The 21,835-nt window shown below is 36.1% G+C and overlaps 2 protein-coding genes across 2 annotated transcripts; both read left to right on the top strand.

The window, feature by feature from the left end:
- Positions 1-1,112: 1,112 nt before the first annotated feature.
- Positions 1,113-2,518, top strand: LOC141658780 (uncharacterized). Its single transcript, XM_074465610.1, has 5 exons — positions 1,113-1,205; positions 1,303-1,432; positions 1,526-1,686; positions 1,790-1,906; positions 2,009-2,518. The coding sequence occupies exons 1-5, from the start codon at positions 1,134-1,136 to the stop codon at positions 2,144-2,146; spliced, it is 618 nt and encodes a 205-aa protein (XP_074321711.1). The 5' UTR covers positions 1,113-1,133; the 3' UTR covers positions 2,147-2,518.
- A 6,286-nt stretch (positions 2,519-8,804) lies between these two features.
- LOC141586865 (4-alpha-glucanotransferase, chloroplastic/amyloplastic-like) lies at positions 8,805-14,971 on the top strand. Its single transcript, XM_074408264.1, has 16 exons — positions 8,805-9,309; positions 9,520-9,582; positions 10,463-10,551; positions 10,669-10,729; positions 11,142-11,220; positions 11,646-11,782; positions 11,874-12,032; positions 12,130-12,206; positions 12,507-12,646; positions 12,736-12,767; positions 12,851-12,925; positions 13,063-13,135; positions 13,265-13,353; positions 13,548-13,592; positions 13,705-13,857; positions 14,741-14,971. The coding sequence occupies exons 1-16, from the start codon at positions 8,953-8,955 to the stop codon at positions 14,843-14,845; spliced, it is 1,734 nt and encodes a 577-aa protein (XP_074264365.1). The 5' UTR covers positions 8,805-8,952; the 3' UTR covers positions 14,846-14,971.
- The last annotated feature ends 6,864 nt before the right edge of the window (positions 14,972-21,835 follow it).

Raw genomic sequence — 21,835 nt, 5'->3', positions numbered from 1 at the left:
GATGGCAATGAATATTATGGCATATTAGAGGATATCTTTGAGTTGTGCTACAATGGCCGGGATCGGAGTTATAAAACCGTCTTATTCAAGATTCAATGGAGGGATAATTCCGTAGGTGGAACGAGAGTCCATGATCGTTACAAACTCGTGGAAGTGAATCATACTCGAACCTACTCTCAATATGACCCATTTATACTTGCACAACAAGCTCATCAAGTTTATTTTGCATCTCTTCCGAGCACAAGTAATGATAGACAACAAAAGCAATGGTGGGCGTTTTTAAAACAAAGGCACGATCGAAGTTGATACATCTTTTTTCCAAGAAGAGGTTGTATCGAAAAACGATTTTGTCCCCATTGATCATGATGAAATTATTTATGCAAATGAGATAGAAGCGGATGAGGAGTTAGAAGAGGAAGAAGAAGAGAATGATAAGGAGAGGGATGGGATAGAAGAGGGGGAAGAAGAAGAAGAGGAGGAGGAAGAGAAGAAGAAGAAGAAGAAGAAGAAGAAGAAGAAGAAGAAGAAGAAGAAGAAGAAGAAGAAGAAGAAGAAGAAGAAGAAGAAGAAGAAGAAGAAGAAGAAGAAGAAGAAGAAGAAGATGAGGATGATGATGATGATGAGTAAGAGAAGGTATTGAAAGTATACATATCAAAATTTGGAAACAATTATTAGCGTTTTATTTTTCTTTTATACCTTTTATTAGGTTTTATTTTTTTGTATCTTATAATAATTATCCTGTAATATTTGCTAACACTTTTTATTCAATTGTAGTACACATGGCTCGTGGAGGAGGTAGGCGGCACGGAGGCTATAGTGAGGGAGGTAGTAGCTCCCGGAGAGCGGGAGGAGGACGTTGACCGTTCTACTACGGAGGTGAGTGAGGAGGAGGAGGAGGAGGTTGCTATACCCCGACATATGCGACATGCGGATGATCCTTGATCCGAATGGTCTTTGGAAATTTTTTATTCATTCTAGTTTGTAATTTTTTATTTAGTAATAAATGACTTTTTTTAGACATATGTTAATTATACATTATTTTTTTCCTATATAATTATGTTTTTAACATGTTTGATTTCAGGTTTAGAAGTCAAACAGTTGTTCGTGGTGTGACTAATAGCACCCAAGAGAACATGACACACGGCATTACTTGTTGGAGTAACGCTAGTGATGAAGATAAGGAGATGTGGTTCAACAACTTCCGGGTATCTATTTATAAAATATATATTATTAAATATAATTTATTTATTTTAATTACCTTATTATTAATTTGTTTCTCATCTATGTGTTTACTTTTTGTAGCGTGTGTTCTATTGGCCAACCGACCTTGAGCGCCTAGTTTGGCAAAGGTATAATGACATTGGCAAGAAGAGGCTAAGGGACAACATGTATAAGGTGTCTAAGAGGAAGAAGGCGCCATCTTTCATGAAAGGTATTTAGTTTCTTTTAATACCCGTAATTAGTTAAAATTCATTACATATTTTGAAACTATATTAATTAATAATTGTTATTTTATTGATTATAGGTTCGTCATATGAGGAATATACCAAGTACCGGAACAGTCCTGAGTTCAAGGAAGCATCGGCCCGGAACAAGATCAACAGGAAAGGAGGAGATAAGGACGCGAAAGTTGAGCCTACTCATTATGGAGGGTCTCAATCTTTTCATGATCGTGTGGTGTTAGATGTAAGTTATTTATCTTAGCTTTTAATTTAATAGTCTTCTAATTTAATTAGTCTCATTAATTATCATGTTTGAGTAACAATTTCCTTGTTTTTTTTTCCGGAAGACCAAGAAGAATAAGGGCAAGGTACCCACGATTGTTGATCTCTTTGTTGACACTCACGCAAAGAAGACAAGCAAGGGCAAGTTGATCTTCGCGAAGGAAAAAGATCAACAGTTATATGTAAGTGTCAAAAAATAAAAATTTCTTAGCTTTTTAAAGTATATGTTTTATCAATTTTTAGATAAGTAACCTCTAACCATTAATGTTTTATCAATTTTTTAGGAACAATTCCTTGTCCGTAGGAAGAACAACCCGGAAATTGATGACAATGAGCTATGGTTTGATCTTGTTGAGGGGTTCCAAAGAGGAGATGTGTATGGAGCCGGGTCGGCAAAGGAGATTTTCTACCCTCCTACATGAAGAAGAGGGTCAATTTCCTCCCAACAACAACCTTATACCCCAAGTGTCGTAAGTGTGCTCCAAGCTCAATTAGCCGCCAGGGAGAGGCAGGATGCCGAGAGGGAGAGGCGGGATGCCGAGAGAGATGAAGAAATTCGGAGGATGAAGGAGGAAATGGACCGGATGAACTCCTTCTTTGCCAATTGCAACACTGGGTGGTGCCCGCAACCAAAGGATCCTAGAGATCCTAATTATGGAGGTGGTAGTGGAGCGGGAGCAAGTTTCCCTGTTATGTAGTTTTTTAGAGAACATGTTATTCCCGGATAATGTTAGATGACCAAAACTCGTAGTTGTGTGTATGGAACATGATTTTCTTTATCAAGTTTGGTTGTGTTGGCTTCCCATGTGTTCTCTCGCGGAAGTGTTGGTTTATTTGCAGGGTTTTACGTATTTGGCTAGGTCAAAAACGATTTTTAGGCTAAAAAAATGTAAATTTGGCGACGGATCTTCGGGCAATTGGCGACGGAAACCGTCGCTAAGTTTCGATCATGAATTAATTTTAGGGTCATTGGCGACGGGAAACAGTGCAATTGGCGACGGAAATCAGTCGCCAAAATGGCGACCAAAAACAGTCGCCAAAATGGCGACCAAAAACCGTCGCCAATCCTGAAGATTTGGAGGTGACGTGGCTTGAAAAAAGGCGACTGATGACAGTCGCTAAATTGGCGACCCAACACAGTCGCCAATTTTGGCGACGAGTTTCTGTCGCCCGCTTTAAAAAAATTCAGTCGCCAAAATTGGCGACGAAGTCCTGTCGCCAAAAGCGACTAAACCTAGCTACGAAGTGCGGGCGACGGGCCTTAGTCGCTTTATTCTTAATGGCGACTGTTCTCAGTCGCCTTATATGGTCGCCAATTACCTAATTTTTGTAGTGTCAGCAATGGCAGCATTCCGTAATGCCGCCTCCCAGTCCGCGAAGTTTGATCCATCATTCTTCAGTCGAGTAGACTGATTCATCTGATTCATGAAGATCCGAAGCCAGGACTCACGGTCCAATGTGGCACTTGGCATTGGGTCGTTCATACGGCCAACCATTTTGTTATTAGCAGTTTAATTGATCGTGATCTACACTGAAAAAGAAAGGAAAAACAAAACCAAATAAGCAACTCATCGTGGTGATTTAAGTCTATTTAAAATTTATTTTTAACGTGTAGACTCATTGCACTTATATAATTGATCTACCTTAAGAATTATACAAGTGATCCCAAGACTCAATTTCCGTAAATTGATAAGCCAACTGTTTAGCTAGTTCTACCGTTAGAACTCTCGGTCGATAGATTTCCGTAAATCCTATCTATAGTCCACCATAATCACAGGATCGTACGAGTGACCATAGTGTTGAGATAAAATAGGTCAATCAGTTCCAACTTACCCGACGTAGAAGGGGTCATATTATGCCTACCGACGAAGAAGGGATTCATTGGAGTTTGACCTATAAAGACTATTCTCAATTTTGGTTGTAGGAGGAAGATCCCATCAACTTAGTTTTAATTCATTTTAAGTGAACAAAATCTAGCATTACGTGAATGAATTAATTTAGGTGATGGCTTATAAAAACGTGTGACATCTGTATGTCATAGAAAACTAACGCGTGACCTCTATATGAGTCAGTTTTCATGCAAATATTAGGTGGTTTGGTTTTAGGCGGAATATGATGCAAACTATCGTTACGATGAAAACATTAAAAAAATGCAAAACGTAAATAAAAGTCCTAGTGTGGCCTATCCTATCAAAATAAACAAAATACAACTTTGGAATCCACCGTTGGACCCGAGAAGCTTGTCTTGATGTTCCATCTTGGTCCATGCAGCGGGAGTGAGCATCCGATCTCCATCTTTGGTCTTCTCAAAATTACAATTTAAATTTACAAAATATAAACCTATTTACATTCTAAATTAAAACTTGTAATTACAAAGAAAAATCCAAAACGGAGATGCAAGATCTCAAAATACAACCAATACCGTGTTCCATCATTACGGTAACACGTTCTACTAAGGCCACACTAAGTTACAACCGTTTGTAAAATTAAATACGTAATAAAACATTCAAGGCATTCAAAGGTAACGATAAATAAAAATGCATCAACTAAAACAAAATTTATTCGTGACATAATTCCGTAATTATGTTAAATTTATCCAAACCACCTTTTAACGATTAAAATTATGTGACAAAACCGCTTCTATCAACTTAATTTTAATACATGATAATCCGTTACTTTAAATTGTTTTAAAATAACTAAATGGTACGTGAGTGAACCGTTTCACTATCAAGCGAGTGTACAACATCCGTATAATGTACATTTTATGGCCAAAAGAGAAAAAAAATTTCCAACAAAAATTTTTCAGTTCGGCCAAAAAAAAAAAAACGCAAAAAATTTTTTTTTTTTTTTCAGCGGTTTTGCCGAGAGCAAAAGACAGCAAAAAAAAAAATTTCAGCGGCTCAAAATTTCAGCGCGGCCAAAACCATCGTGAAATCGATTGAACAAAACAAGACCAATTGCAATTTTGATCTAATTCATATACAATTAAATCTACAATTGATAATACTTTAACATATTGCTATGATTATCGTTTAAAATAACAATATGCAAAGAACAAATCGAAAAACAAAACAGATCAGCCGTGTATATACATGTCACGGTTTTCAATGCACGAAAAAAAAAACAGAAAACAGCCGTGTAAAAATTTTCGGCCGCACGGTTTTCTATGCAAAAAAATTATCGATTCAAATCGTTTAATGAAAATCACAATGAAAAATATACGTGGCCTCGCTCTGATACCACTTGTAGGGAAATATCCGTAAAATTCCCTTAAATATTAGAACTATAACGCAATATTAACATGTGATTAATTGTCATAAACGAAAAACAAGAGAAAACGATAAGAGAATAAAATCAACCTCGGGTCCTTATGCAATTCGGCCTAATGAACAGAAATCAACGTAGATTTCCTCCTAATTGTTGCACCCAAGATCGTCTGAGACTATGCCCCTTGTGCTAGAAATTACTCTCTAATTGTCTTGCAATATTGAGAGAGTTTTTGTGAGTTTTCGATGTGAGATCTAGGTTTTCAGAGAGAAATGCTCCAAAAACCTAATTTTTGTGCAAATGAAATGAATTAGGTCAAAAGGAGAGAAGCCCTCTCCTTTTGTTCATCTCGGCCAAACCGTGTATTAGGGAGAGAGTGGGCTTTCCACTTTCTCCTTATTTTAACTCGTGGTCCGACTCGTTTCGCTAAAATGTATATGACGGGTTTTAATTATAAATCATCATCCGTCATCGGATATTAAAATATCAACTAGTAACATGACTCAGTCGATATATTAATACTTGTCCGACAATGACAATATTGTATAATTAATTAATTCAATATACATTAATTAAATATAACCGTATATATTTAATTTACGAATTAACTGCTTAATTCATCTTAGCCATTATTATTTAATCCGTATTAAATAATTATCTCAACATCGCGTTTGACTAATTATTAGTCAATAACTCCGACTAACTGCTTAGTCATATTAGGCATCAACATGACTGTATTTTCATACCGTCACATCTCTCAAACGTATCCTATAGGTGTGACTTTTAGGGACCAGTTGATCACCGCCATCAGTATGACAATAACGTCAAACTTATCTAGCAAGCCAACCGTTATTGATAAACGTGGACCAACTGATAATAATACAAAAGTATACCCTTTGATCCTTTTAGAGGTTTATATGTCATTGCACTAACTGTGGAGGACACCAGCCCCAACAAGCTCCCACTTGTCCGTACAAGTGTACGTGCAATAACGTTATCCGCACTAACTGGAGGACACCGACTCCAACAGTATAAACTAAATGCGAAAGTGATAGAAGAGATCAATTAGTTACCTCCAACCATTATTGCTTGAAAGAATTGATCCGTCTTAATGAATAACCCGATTTCTAAATCCCCAGATCTGATCGATTTCTAAACATTCAAGCTCACAGTTTAGATGGTGTAGTTTCTTAATGAGGTGGGCTTGGTCAACCTTAATCAGAATAAATATGTTCCCTTTTTTTAGAATCTTGAAAATTGTGAGTGGTAAGTTATGAGAGATAATAGTGGGAACAAATTTCTAGGTAAATCCCACCACATAATGGATGAACTTAATATCCATAAAATAACTTAATTAAATATTATTATAATATTTTATGAAATGTTCTATATTGAATAGTTTCATGGAGTTCCTTTGGTCGGCAGTAATATAAAACCCTTTGTTTATAATTCTTTAAGACGGTGTTTGATTGGCAAAAGGTAAGGATGTGAAATCAAAAAGGGAAAATGAAAGAAAAAGAAAAATTTAATTATATGGTGGTTACTGTTATATGGTGGTTACTGTATTTGTATGGTTCAAATTTAATTGTTAGTGGGGTATTGTATTTAGAATTAAAGCGCGCGGGATGGTTAAAATGGAAGAGTGTTTCAGGGTTTCTATGCGATAAAGATATGTCCCAAAGATTAAAGGGAAAATTTTATCGCACGACAATTAGGTCTGCCTTACTTTACGATTCCGAGTGTTGGGCCGTGAAACATTGTCACATTCAAAAGATGAGTGTGGTGGAGATGCGCATGTTGAGGTGGATGTGCGGACAATCGGACATACAAGGAAAGATCGGTTAAGGAATGAGGTGATTAAGGAAAAGGTAAAAGTGGCACCAATAGAGGACAAGATGATGGAAAACTGACTAAGATGGTTTGGCCATGTGAGAAGGAGACCTATGGACGCACCAGTTAGGAGGCCGGAGACTTGGAGAACAGAAAAGGTCCTTAGAGGTAGAGGAAGACCGAGACAGACATGGTTGAGAGTGATAGAGCACGATATGAGATTTCTGGGGCTTGAGGAGAGTATGGTGACGGAGAGGGCACAATGGAGGGAAAGGATACATGTGGATTTTTAGTATTTGATGTTTTTTTGACATATTTAGTGTTTTTTTTTATTTAATTTAAAGAAATTAAATTATTTATTCTTCTCTCATTTATTACACTTTTTTACCAACCACTTTCTTATAGATTTTACTTGGTTCATTCCGGATCCTTAATTCTATTTCGGTTTTTAAAAATCGTTTTAATCTTTTCTCTCGATTTAAATTTTAAGTTTTTATAAAAGAAATCCGGAATTCGATTTTAAAACCCCTAAGTTTACCTTGACTTTCCATTACATTTTCGTTCTTCCTTTTTGTTTTTCATTTCCCCCTTTTTTTTATTCGCATTTTGAGGCGTGCGTTCACCCATGGACGGTTCGAAAGGATGATTCATGTCAGCCGACCCCAAATCATTTTGGGATTAAGGCTCTGATGTTGTTGTTGTTGTTGTTGGGGTATTGTATTTAGTATTGTCTAAATTTAATTATATAGCGGGATAGTGTGTTTCCTTAATGTATTTGGTTTAGATATTTAAGGAATGAGATAAAACCATCATACACGAAACTCCACCTGATAAAACCACGACCATTAACCACCATAACAACTGTCTTTGGTATTGTCGTCGGTAACTCTACCCTACATCAATTTCTTCCCTCTTCTACCTGTCGAGGACCCTCTTGCTTTGAAAACCCAGCCCTACTGCCCAAAAACCCTTTCGTACCCCCAAAGCATCAGATTTGGCTAAATAATGATAAGCTTGAGCAGAAATCCATTTATTTGAACTCTCCTCAATTCAAAATGGGTATTGCTCTTTCACATACGGATTTTACTCTTTCACATACAGAAATTACCTTTTTATCCCTTTTATTTGCAATTTTCTCTCATCCCTCATGTCCCATACTATCCATCAATAATACGGAGTAATAAATAAAAAACCAATCGCCCCTTCTCCGCCACTGTCACCACCTTCATTCCCCTACCTGACCACCACCAACCACCCTTATCACCAATGGCCTACCCACCAGCGACCCATCTACCAGAGGCCGACCACATACTTTAGCCGTTTTCCCCCCAACCAACGACTATAGCTGTGAGCCCAAGTCAATCCATGTTCTCCTATGAATGAAATAATTTATAATTAATTGGAAAAATAAATAAAGCAAAAGACAATCAAGTCTTGAATGACAATGACAATTTGATTCACTACAATGAAACGCTAAGCTTCGACAAATTCAACTTGTGTATTGCCGCACTAAAGCTTCGACAAATTCATTTTTCACGCAAAATGCAATTTCGTGTAATAAATAACAAATTAATGTAATTGTTTAATCAATGGAGATGATTATTTGTTCGATACAAGAATTAAGATCTATAATTTGAAGAATTTGAGTGAAATTTAATTAGGTTTTAGGAGTAAGAGAGAATAAAATCAAGGTTTTTTAGTTGAGGGGAGGGTAGTGATTGGAAATATTATGGGAAAAATGTATATGAAAGAGTAAAAGCCGTATGTGAAAAAGCAATACCGATTCAAAATTAGACCGACCTAAAATTTAAATATTAGTATCATAATTTATCGATGGTATATATACCATCACCAAATTCAAAATTGCCGAATCGAACTCCAATACATTATAGGCGAAGAGTACTAACTTGAAAACATTTAGAGGAAAAAAAAAACAAATTTATGATTGCCTTGAACGTTAAAATATGCCCTCATATAGAAATGTAGATGTGGATACCCAATAGGCCAATATCACCGTCAAAAGCATCAACTGCGGGGCCACATTCCACTTGCTCCTCAATTACTCAGACTCCTACAGTGTGCAGTGACTCAATCCTTTTTCTCCTTGGTTGAGCTCTTCGAGACATCAACAATGGCGTCCCTCCCACTTCCTTCTCTCTCCCTCCTTCTCTCCTCTTCTTCCTCATATTCCATTCCCAAACTCCCTCACCTCCTCTCAACCACCACTGCCAACGTCACCGCATTCCGCTCAAACTTCCTCACATCCGCCACTGCTCAAACAATCTCCGTCGCTGATGTTGGCGTCGGCGAAGATTTGCCGGAAAATTACGCCGAATATTTTCCGACCTGCGAGGCTTCCGACCGCCGGAGAGCGGGTATTTTGCTCCATCCGACGTCGTTGCCAGGACCTCACGGTATCGGCGATTTTGGAGAGCATGCTTTTCACTTCGTCGACTGGCTTCACTCCTCTGGTTGCTCTCTTTGGCAGGCACATCTCTCTCTATTTTTTTTTTACTTGTATTAACAAGTCTTGAATTTGTTTACCTTTGTATTTTGAGATTATTTTTAACGACTAAATTGATCGTCACAGCAAAGTTAAACATACGATCAGGATGGAAAGAGTATATGATTAGTGTAATTGGAGGTTTAGGTTATGATTGAGGTGCACTTACTGAATTGTTGATGTGAATAAATGAAGGTACTACCATTGGTTCCACCAGGAAGGAAAGCTAATGAAGAAGGCTCTCCCTACTCCGGCCAGGTCTTTCTCTTTTTTCATACGCCCAAAACTTGGTTTAGTCGGTTATATTGTAGATGAGTAGTAACGCCAATACAGTACGCGTACAATACAAGGGAGAGAGAATTCCAACATGCCACCTGTTGTTTATAGGATTTTTGTCTCCGTCACTAGGAATTCATATTCCGTATATTGAGTTCCCAAGTTAAGGGGAGGGAGTCGGAGCATAGATTGAAATTTTATAGGGGCAAGTTAGTGAGGGGGTAACTTGAAAAAGAATCGGAAATTTTAAATATATTTTTTATCTTCCTTGCTTGGAAGTTGGAAGTGAGGTTGAGCCCTAGCCCCCTCTCTCCGCCACTGGTTGGCCTCCCCCCAAAATCTTTAGCACGCCGTATCTAGACAATAAGTGTATTTACTAACACTTGCTCTATATATGGACTAGTGGTAGTAGATATGATGGCTTTGGCTTACTGTGTTAAACATATATATATATATATATATATATATATATATATATATATATATATATATATATATATAAATATATATATATATATAGAACTTGAGTTCCCGTAATTTTCACTCTGTCAAGGTAGTTGTTACGGTTCGTGCTTCGTAGTCATTTTGAGAGTTCATGGTGAATTGTTAGCTACATGAGGAGGTGATGCAAAGAATTTGTTGAAAAATTCTCTCTTACTTTGTGAAGTGCAAGAAGCTCTTATAGGAGTCTGAAGTTGTGTAGATAGTGCTCAAGTAGTCACATTTATAAACATGGAGATATTAATTGGTCACTGTGAAGAATGGTAGATATGTTTAAATCAGTTCAATGACCGTCAATCATAAAATAAAATGAAAACAAAGGACCATTACAGGAATGTGAATGATTTTGTTTTGAAATCAGGATGCCAATTGCGGAAACACACTTCTCATTTCTCTTGAAGAACTGGTGAAGGATGGACTGTTGACAGAAGATGAACTTCCTAAGCCTATGTATGCCTCGTTGCTCTGCTCATTTTCGCAACATCCCCACAAAAACTATTTTTTCTAGATGATGCTATGTTTGTGTTCTTTCATATAGTCATACTATTTTTTTCCCCTCTTTTCTAGTGATGCAGAGCGAGTCAATTTTGCTGCTGTGGCTGAGATAAAAGATCACTTGGTTGCAAAGGTTGGAGATTTACATTGTTCTTTATGACGAGAGTGAAGTTTGCTCAAATGAATGGTTAAGAGTGAATTTTTCCCCAAGTCAGAAACTTATAAGACTTACACGATTTAACCACCACCACAATTTTAATTATGTATTAGTATGAATCAAAATTTAAATTCCCCAGTCATGCCCTTTGAGTTATGGTGACCAATAACTGATAAGGTGGCCACTGGCCAGTGGGCATTATTCAAAATTATTGCCTATATCATGATTCAGAACTTTTTCCTCTTGAAAGTTAAAGGAAAGCTGGTCGCAGGACTTAATTTTAGGATCTTATGCAACAAATGCCATTACACATATCCTAGCCCTATCTCCAAAGGTACGTCTTGTGGGTGTCAGTTTGTGTTAATTGTTCCTGTTTAACTTTTGGTAGGCAGCAGAACGACTCATAATGAGTGAAGGGGAGCTAAAAAATCAGCTTCAAAATTTCCGAAAAGATCCCAGTATATCAAGTGAGTTTCTGATGTCTGGTTTTCATTTCTTATGATTCTCGTTAAGTTTGTAAGCACATAATCTCTGTCTAAGCCATGAGCTCATGTAGTATACTAGTACATCGCTTTTTTGAAGATTCTGAACCAGGAGGCTTGAGCCAAAGCAAAGCTCATGATTGACTTATTTCAGTAATCAACATATTGAGAGACATTAATTTTTTCAGTCGACAATTTTCATATACTGTGTGACTCAGATGTTGCAGTCATATTTTTCGTCAAAAAGTAAAATTTCAAATATGCTCCCATGCTCCCTAATTCAATAGTAAATGATTTATGAATTGTTGTGCTTAGGGGAGACTTTCTTTAGATGCTTGAGGCTAAACTCCATGATTATTAGCAACATTGCAAAAATCTATATATCCTTCAGTCTTGTCACAATCATGCAGGCTGGCTTGAGGATGCAGCATACTTTGCTGCGATCGACAGTGTCTGCAATACGTTCAGTTGGTATGACTGGCCTGAACCCCTAAAAAACCGCCATCTCTCAGCACTGGAGAAAATTTACCAGACCAAGAAAGACTTTGTAAGCTGAACTAGCTTTAAGCTGCTTTGGGAGATTGCATCCCTCTGATTAATCATTGGTTGATGATGTACTTACCCATTGAGTTGGACAGATTGATATATTCATTGCTGAGCAGTTTCTATTCCAAAGGCAATGGAAGAAAATTCAGAATTATGCACGAGTAAAGGGTATAAAGATAATGGGGGATATGCCAATTTATGTGGGCTATCATAGTGCAGATGTTTGGGCTAACAGGAAATTGTTTTTGCTGGTACGTGTTCGTGTGCTTAACAACTTATATTGATAACTCGTTTCTCTTGATTTTTCGACCTTTGAGGATTTGCTACTGATGTCTATACATGTTGCAGAACAGGAAGGGTTTTCCTCTTTTAGTTAGCGGCGTTCCACCTGATGCTTTCAGTGAAACCGGTCAACTGTGGAACAGGTTTGTGACTTTTCAACAAAAATTAGTAACTCGTCGGTGGAGAAAAATATAGTCAAAGTTGCGTCTTGCAGACTACTCAGAAGTAAATGGGGCAATTGGATTTGAATGGAGGGAGTATTTTTTTTCCAGACTGTGGAATGTAAAAAATATTGTGAATGCTACTTTTACTTCGTTGCTCACCTGATCTCGTCTCTAGGAACCTGCATCTCAATTTTCTCAATCATTTTGCTGAAACTCCCCTTTATTATGCTCGAGTTGAGTCGTCGTGCCAATAAGCTTTCTTTATTCTTAAATGTAAAGCCCTTTATACGATTGGAAGGCTATGGAGAAAGATCAATTTTCTTGGTGGGTACGCCGAATTCGACGAGCAGTAGATCTGTACGATGATTTCAGAATTGACCATTTTCGAGGATTAGCTGGCTTTTGGGCTGTTCCATCAGGTATGAACCTTTGACATTTTATCACTGATTTGCTAAAATTTAGTGATACTTTCCACAAGTGCTATAATGGAGGTACTGTTGATATACAGAGGCAAACACTGCAATGGTAGGGAAATGGAAGGTCAGTTTCCTTACTTTACTCAATCAAGTACTGTCTTTTTTAAGTTTTCGTTGCTTACCTGCAATGTTATTTGATGACAGTAGGCTGGTCCTGGGAAGTCATTGTTCGATGCTATCTTTGGGGCTGTTGGGAAGATTGACATAATTGCCGAAGACCTTGTATGATTCTGTTTTGTATGGTGTATTGTTAATTTTTTATGCCCTGATGATAGCGTGCTTTTCTCTTATCATTTGAGTTACTATTTAACCATCCATTGTTGTGGCAGCTTTTGACCTTTTAATGTATTATATTATAGGGTGTGATCACTGAGGATGTAGTTCAGTTAAGGAAATCTATTGGGGCACCTGGGATGGCTGTCCTGCAATTTGGTATTGATATTTTAAAAAACCTCTGGCTTCTCCCCTTCCCTCAATTCTCCTCACGTCCCTATGGCCCTATTTCAAGTTTTTCATAATTACCAAAATAATACTTCATTAAGTTGATGCATTTTGATTCAGGCTTTGGAAGTGATGCAGACAACCCGCATCTGCCGCATAATCATGAAAATAATCAAGTAGTATACACAGGAACTCATGATAATGACACGGTAAATGTCTGCTAAATATACAGCTACATAGCATGAAATTTCAATATTAGTAGTATATTTCATTATTTGGTTGCGTTATAGATTACAGAAGGTGATTTTGGGATTTGTAAGTTTGGGAGAAAAATTCAGTTGATGATTAATCTGTGTTTGACTTCAGCTTTCCGATTTATTGGATATTTGGTTATTTTCTGTAGGTTCAAGGCTGGTGGGACAATTTGAAGCAGGAGGAGAAATCTCATGTATGATTTCTTTTTTGCTGAAGTGTTTTATAAGTATGCATTGGAGAGTATAAATTTTGCTTTTTTCTTTTCTGTGTGCCCGAGCATTACTTCCACACTGATATTTGTACAGGTGCTAAGATATCTTTCCCTCAATGATGGAACTGATATCTCATGGGACCTTATCAAAAGTGCAATATCTTCAGTAGCTAAAACAGTAATTATACCAATGCAAGACGTTCTTCGACTTGGAAATTCTGCCAGAATGAACATTCCAGCTACTCAGGTAGTTTTGCTTTTCTGTATAGGATGTGGATTATTAGTGTTAGTCTATTAATTTACCCATTGTTTCTCACTAGGTTAATGTAAGGCTTAGGTTTATTTTTAGTAATAAGTTCGTGAAGGTAAATGTTGTCGTCTGTGTGATGTGAAATGGCACATCTAGATTTTCTTTTGAAAGAAATTTTGTTGTTATTCAGACGTTTCTAGTGAAACGAATGAAGCCACTTTCCCACGTTTGTTTGGTAAAATTCATGAAATTTGGAGGGAAATGGGGGAGTTAGCGATAGGAAATGTTCCATATTCCGCTTAATTTGGAGGGTTTTAGATGGAAAGAAAACTAAGGCAGCGTTTGGTTGCTCCTTGAATTCACGGGTACTCTAAAATCCAATGAATTGCATTTTTGTAGGGTGGTTTGTTTGGCTCCATTTTTGCATGACGGAGGAGTTGGGAACTCCATAGGAATTCACAAGTCTCACACATAACGTGGGTTTTAGTAGTTTCTTTGTTGATGAGTGGCATATCAGTCTAAACTGTAAATTTCACTGATTGCAAATAATTAATACTGCAAGGGATACTAAATTGCTGATCATACTCGTACCATCTCTGGATGGATTGTGGCTGAGGATCTGTTTGTGGTGTAAAAGAGAGCATTTCTTAGTTTCTGGCTTCTCTTTCTAACCTTAGGGGAAAAAAAACAATGGATATATTTTGTAAAAGACCGCATTGTGCATGTGATTGGCTGCTGTTTGGAGTTCTTCTACTTCTATCATTTTGTTTCTACTATAAAATCTTCAATACCAACTTTTCTAGATATAACTGTCAAGATAAATATGTAGCTCCTCTTCCCTTTGGTGTGGGATTTCTTCTAATTCTTAAATGTCATACAGTTTGGAAACTGGAGCTGGAGATTACCTGCTTCTGCCAGTTTTGGAAGTTTGGAGGCGGAGGCCTCAAAATTGCGGGATTTACTATCAATGTACGGTAGGCTGTAAATATTGCTCTTACTGAGGTTTGTAATTTTGTTCAAGCTAATCAGGATTCAGCTTTTCTGTATAATCCAGCGGGAAAAAAATGTATATCAGTTGTAATAAACAACCAATGAGGATCCTCTGTCCCAAGTGATAAACTACTTACCTACAGGAACGGAGTAGAAGCAGTGGCGGACCCAGAGCTTTTGCAATGGGGGTGCACAATTGAAATTTTTTTTTTAACAATGTAACTAAATGGGTAAATGTTAAAGTTCGTCTTACATAGTAAACAACATGCTACAAAAAATCACAAATAATAAATATTTAAAGCCATCCAACGAGATTTCATGTTCTGAAAACAACATTTTCACTCGGTTCATTATTTTGAATGAAAATATTAGATTAAGTTCGTCTTACATAGTAAATAACATGTTCACTCCGTCCATTATTTTGAAAAAACAACAAAGTAGAAGATGAAGAAAAAGCTTTATATGCCTTCTTTGTGGATTCCAAAAAGATTCTAAACTTCCAAATTTCTTCATTAATCTACAATTTTAATTGAAATAATTTAATTAGGATTTCATTATTTCATGAATAAACAATTAAGTTAATTGAAAAAACAACTAAGTAAAATAATCAAAAATCGAAATTCACAATTCACAATCAAGAGTCCAAATAGAGCCCAAACAATCAAAATAAAAGTACAAACATCCATAATTTCATATAATTAATTCTTTTCTAACTAAAACCTAAATAACAAAATTAGGAAAAGAGGATTAGGGTTTTGAAAATTAAAGTAAAGAAGATTAAAGATTGAATAACTTACACTAAATTAGAGGTGTGCGGTGGCCGGCAGTGGCACTTGGCAGGCACGGTGGTCAATAGCGGTGGCGGGTCAGAACTCAGACGGTGATTTGAAGGGAAGAGTTCACTGTCGAGAGTCGAGACTAAGTCGTGTTTAAAAAAAAATAAGAAAGGGGATATCTATTAGTCGGTTTAAGCGTTTTTTTTTATAAAAAATAAAAAGTGCGCTGAAGGGGGGTTGAACACGGGATCATCAGAGTCACAGCCAAACCCTTGTACCATTGCGCTACAGGCTTCTTAACGCTTATTATGGAACGCTATTTGTATATAATCTAAAAGTAGCAGTTTTTTAATAAATAAAAAAATTCGCGATCGAAGGGTGCGCACGTGCGGTGCTGTGCGCACCCCTCGGTCCGCCACTGAGTAGAAGTAGAAATAATAACCAAACAAAACACTGAGAAATTCATTATGTTGCTGTCATTTCTTCCTTGGCAACCATGTCTATAAAAATCTTTGGATGGCATTGTCATGGAGTTAGGATGGGATTTTTCGGAATCCTTCTCTGGATCGAAGATGGATTGGTAGTTTGGTACTTGGTAGGATCGAATCGCGGGATTGAATCGAAGATCGTAAGATTGTACAAATAAATTGGACAAACAAGCACTCAGTACATGTAAAAACTTTGGTATAATTTGTGATGTTGTATGTAGGGTGAGTTTTACCGCCCTAATAGTCCTACCTGGCTTGAATTCGGACTAAACCGAATGGTTTACACAAAAAAAAAAAAATGTATAATATTGAAGGTCGATTTCATGAAGTGGGAGTATCTATAAATTCTATAATTATATCGATGTATTACGGCTTTGTTTGGCATGACACTTCAGGTAGCTTATTTGACTAAAGTAGTTTATTTGATCAAAATTTTAGCTATCTGATTTTTTTGCAAGTGTAAGTAGCTTATTTGACTAAATAAGTCACCTGAAATTAAATGCTACATAATGTAGCATTTGAGAAATTAGTTACCTGAAATGAGTTATCTTCCATTTTTTACCCCTCTAAACTATAATATTAAATAATTATTATATCCTTACGTCATTTTATCAAAATCAACTACTTTTCAGCTGATTTGCTAAACCTTTTTTATAGGATTTTTCTACATAATACCCCTGAGTTCTTTCATTTTCTACCTGATACCCTTTCACTTTTTAAAATACATATGATACCACTAACCTTTCCTATAAAAAGTAACAACCGTGACCCTAACATCGTCTTCCGTCAATTTGCTGACATTGATGAATACTAGTTGTTATATCGCGCGCAAAAAGCGCGCGATACCCCAAGATATTATTATTTGCAAATTGTTGTTTGCCAAGGATGATATATATTTTAAAGTGTGCAAATTTAGTAGCTACAAGTGTACTATAAGGTTAGTATTTTTGGAGTAACGTTGTGGGTAGTTTGAAACTGGTAGAGCATCAAACTATAATAGAGGGAAATCTAACAAATGAAATTATATTTATAATCATCCGACATTTTTAATTTATCTTTTCCCTTTGCAAAGTATAGGATTTCCAAAATTGATAATCCTCCATGTAGAGCGATCTTAATACGCCGATCACGACTCCTATATATGAAAAGATATAAACAACATAGAATTAGTTTATACAAAACACAAAAAAAAAAGCTAAGAGTACTAAATCGGTAAATTCTAGCAAAACCACCATAAGCATATTTGCAGCTGAAGTTATGGTTCAATTAGTGACTAATGAACAAAGAGAGGTAATGCACATTTACTATTGATTCAAAAGTTGAATGTTTGATCTCATTGAGAGTAGGGAGTTCCTTCTCATCTTCTGTCTGAACCTGATACGCCGGAAGATCTCAACTTGCCATCAGCGCCCACTGGGACCGCAGCATTGCCAGGTGGAAGAACCAATGTGCAGGTAATCTATCTTATATACCCTGCTTCTTTTCCTCCTTGTACTTGAGCCTTTTGGTTTATTTATGAACGGGGTTTTAAGTGAATTTTTAGTGCTTGGCATTATTCGGATCTTTAAAAATACAAGTGAGGTTATATTATTCATGTTAGTTTGTTATTTCTTTTAGTTTTTACGCTGAACTTAAGTAATATGTGATCAGAAATTGAAAAATCCGGTGAGATTTTGGCCGGAAAAATAAAAGGGGCTTGATTTCACTTTATAACAAAGTTAAGGGGGTTGTTTACTCCAAATCAAACTTAAGGGGCTTAATCTCACGTTGAAGTAAACTTAAGGGGGTTGTTTACCACTTTCGCGTAAGCAAAACTTAATGATCTTCTAAGAGGTTCTCAATTGGTTTGTATCAAATGTTACATGTCACTGCCTTGGAGGTAATTGGGGCTTTACTTTTAGTGAACACGAAGAATAAGATATTAATTAGGTGTTCTTTATCGAGAAATTCTTACTTGATCATAATCCTTCTTTTATTCCCGATTAGAAAATTGTATCATGCTAATATAAAGTAAAATGTACTCATTTAATATAAGCGAAAAGTCAAAGTCCATCAAACCAAATGAACTACTTTTACTATGATATTACTAAGGTTTTTTCCCATATTCAACATCTGTCGATCGGATATTCACAATCGAGTGACAATACTATTGTTCCAAAAAGTGCAAAATTCGTATTAGTTTAGTTAATTTCAATTGATTTGTTATCGATTTCATTTTTGCATATAGTCTTTTCATTCTACAATATTAAATAATATGAGATTACTCAATTCTTAATACATATAATTATCCTTGTTATGTGATTGGAACACATTTACCATTTATGTAATTTGGCTTCATTAAATTACTAAGCTCAGTAAATAAGTCCATTACTTCTATTATTTTTGGGGTACCGCTAGGCAAACAACAACTCGAAAGTAATAATATCTTGGGGTAATGCACATTTCCCGAATCAATAATACTAATCACTACTACACAAACAATAGATTCCGCCATCTTCCCTTCCAAATCACTCCAACAAATTCATCACACTAACTTTGATTCTGCCATGTCTCCTCGCCAATCCCCATCTGCTCACCTAAATCACCCTTAACCTCAATGATCCTTCTCAAATTCTTCATCACTCTTCACTTACCTATACAATTCCACTAAACCCCACTAAAAAAGTTCTAAATTTCCTCATAAATACACCCAAAAACCTCAAATTCTCACTATTTGATCACCAAAAAAGTTGAATAAATGAAATGGACAGTCACAATTTTATCAAATCACAAACCTCTTTTCATAGTTTTATGGACCCTTGGACTTGAATCAGTGTTCATGCGGCAAGGAAACAAACTTGATGGTCTGCTAAGCTTGACTAAGCTATTCTCATTTACGGACTATTTTTCCTTGTTTGTATAGGTAAACCATCGTCCTATCTAACACATGCTCTCCAAAGCCAGTAGTTCTTGTCAGACCAACAACTCTCATCCATAACTTGGCCGACAAAATAAGATCCATAAGACGATAACTCTTAAGCCACTAATCATCAACAAAATTAATCCCTCCTCCAAAAAACGCAGCAATAATAGCCCAAAAAAGGCTCTAGTAAACTATAAATTGCACTGCCCGCATACAATTGGGAATATTGTAAGGATCATCACCCAACAAAACAAACCCTCTTCACATCAATCTCAACTAAAAACAGCACGGTAAACCTAATATAGTTTCAATTTTTTAATGATAAAATCAAACATCTTGGTTAAGAAAATACGGTAAAGATAATCAAAGCAAAACCAATCTATTAACCATTCACCGCCTATATCACTAAAGTTTCAATATTTATTTTCCTGAGGAAATCATGGTTTCAAAGTGATTCGAGATTAAATAGTGATTTGAAGGAGATACCTCCTAAAATCTTATAATGTTAGGAGATGAAAGAAATCTTTGATCAATGATTTCTTTAGCAAAATTCTTATTTATATATTGACAATCCACCAAAAAATACACCCAAATTAATAAAAGCACACCAAAAATTGACGAAATTAAATTAAAACTTGAAGAATAAATAGCATCAAATCTTCGGACCAAGAGTAGAAAACCTCAAAAAAACCAAAAATTAAATTAAGGAATAGATGACGATGGATATACTCACTAAATAAAACCAAGAGATTTGAATGTATCTGATAAGGCGATGATAACGACGGCGAACTGATCGCCGATTGCGTTGATGATATTAAACTCTGGATGGTAGTTGAAATCACACCCAAATTAGTGAGCAATGAAGAAAGCGAACAAGAGAAGAGAGTGAGGAAAGTAGGTGATAGGAAGGGGAGTATTAAGTGTGGATAAAGTGAGGGAAAGCGAGGAGTAGTAAGCTGAAAGTGAAACAAAGAGAGAAGGTAAAGGCCCACGTGAGGTTTAACCCCAAAAAAAAAGGCCACGCAAGGAGCCCACTTAGCACAAGCACATGTAAACAAAAACGCAGCGCAAATGAGTAGAGCAACTCAAAGCGACTCACAGCAACTGTTCATATGAACAGTAAGAAGCTTTGGAGACATTTAGGATAAGGTGAGTAGATATGGGCTGTGTTTATAACTTTAATCCTCATTTCAACTACCTTCAACCTCTCACCACCACAAACTATGACCGTCGTGCCTGGTTTGTGTTGGAAGTAATGCAAAAGGCTAGTAATGTTGTCTAGATACATTACATTGTAGAGAAGCCTTACATTACCTCGTAAGAGAATCTCTACACTCTCTCCACTAAATGCATGTTTATAACCCCACTAACTCCATGTTTATGGTAGTGGTTATGCCTCTTTATAGTGCTAATTAATCACTATAAATATGAGAAGTATGTAGTCATTTGAGACACACATCTTCCATATATCTCTACTATTTCTCTATGATAATTTTGAGCATACCATATGAGTTCCAACTCCTAATGGTTGAGTACACAACTTTTAGGAGTGTTGTGTGACCTTGGGGGACGACGCCTATATCGATTTGTACCGTAGTCGGGCGATTTCGTTTCTCATTCAAAGGCCTTCATACCACGACACAACAACAAATATTCTCTAATTATATCTTCGCCCCTATAGTGATACTATATTTCCAACAATTGAGAAACGAAATTTTGTCACTATTATTGTTGTTGTATTCTCATCATTGAGAATTATTTGATTGGAGAAAATATTTATTTTCGTGTCGAAGATTCAGCCCGTATGGAGTGAGACAGCACGTCGGTATTTTGGCCATAACTCGGTCTCTAGACCTTTGTTTGAGGCGTGTAATATGGCGTTGGAAAGCTAAGAAGAAGGGCTACAACTTTGTAGTTGAAGCCGTGGGCAGATTCTGTCATTTAGCCTCCTTAAAATAGGCAGCAATGTCATGTTAGTGTGCTGGAAAGTTTATGAAGATTCATAAAAGAATGGTATTATCTATAATTTTATTGCTCAATTCATTCTTGTGATTAAGGTATGTTCCCGTGAATTACCTTTACAAATATTTATGATGATAAATATGAAGGTTTGGTCAAATTATATATGCCTTAATCGTTCATATGTTTAAGCTACTAATTTATTTGGTAATGTCTATAATCTTGGTAAAATTACTTGATAATTGATTTCGAGATTAAGTGAATGAAATTGTTCCAAGATTTTGAATGACAAGTAGCTAGAATGATTGAGTGACCAAGATATTGTTATGTGTATAATATGTTTATCAAGCAAACTATTTCACACATTTGGATTGATTTTTTAGTTTTGATTATGAGATGAACTAAAATTGATATTTGAGTTATGAACCAAATGTGGGGGCTAAATATTTTGTTTTAAATTGATATAGTATCTTGGATATGTGTGACAAAAAGTGAAAATGATTATTTGTCAAAGCTTCATAAAAGTAGATTATGGAGAACATAATTTGTCAATGATTATATGATATCTAAAAGTTGAGATGATGAATGAATAAATAAGGTGTATTTTTTGTTTGAACGATTATGTTTGTCACTAATTTGTGGCGTGACAACATGTGGGGGAAGACGTTCAACTTATTTGATAAACTTATTTGATAAATTTATTCATCATGTTTAGAGTTGATATCTTATAATTTGTGAAGAGCATGTATATCTTTGATTGTGGGGATGTAAAGAAAATGATAATCGCATGTTTTATACGTGACTAATTGAACCAAAATTAGAAGTATTAATTTGTTGGATAATGGCTATGAAATATAAAT

Source organism: Silene latifolia, chromosome 6, assembly GCF_048544455.1.
Source record: "Silene latifolia isolate original U9 population chromosome 6, ASM4854445v1, whole genome shotgun sequence".
NCBI lineage: Eukaryota > Viridiplantae > Streptophyta > Magnoliopsida > Caryophyllales > Caryophyllaceae > Silene > Silene latifolia.
The sequence above is the reverse complement of the archived record's forward strand: the minus strand, read 5'-3'. Positions and strand labels throughout refer to the sequence as shown.

Excerpts from the sequence above, each read along its gene's own strand:
- LOC141658780 (XM_074465610.1), top strand. The coding sequence starts at position 1,134 with ATGACACACGGCATTACTTGTTGGAGTAACGCTAGTGATGAAGATAAG. Across the intron at positions 1,687-1,789 it reads ATGATCGTGTGGTGTTAGAT|ACCAAGAAGAATAAGGGCAA; the intron begins GTAAGTTATTTA and ends TTTTTCCGGAAG. Across the intron at positions 1,907-2,008 it reads AAAAAGATCAACAGTTATAT|GAACAATTCCTTGTCCGTAG; the intron begins GTAAGTGTCAAA and ends TCAATTTTTTAG.
- LOC141586865 (XM_074408264.1), top strand. The coding sequence starts at position 8,953 with ATGGCGTCCCTCCCACTTCCTTCTCTCTCCCTCCTTCTCTCCTCTTCT. Across the intron at positions 9,583-10,462 it reads GCTCTCCCTACTCCGGCCAG|GATGCCAATTGCGGAAACAC; the intron begins GTCTTTCTCTTT and ends TTTTGAAATCAG. Across the intron at positions 11,221-11,645 it reads AAAAGATCCCAGTATATCAA|GCTGGCTTGAGGATGCAGCA; the intron begins GTGAGTTTCTGA and ends ACAATCATGCAG.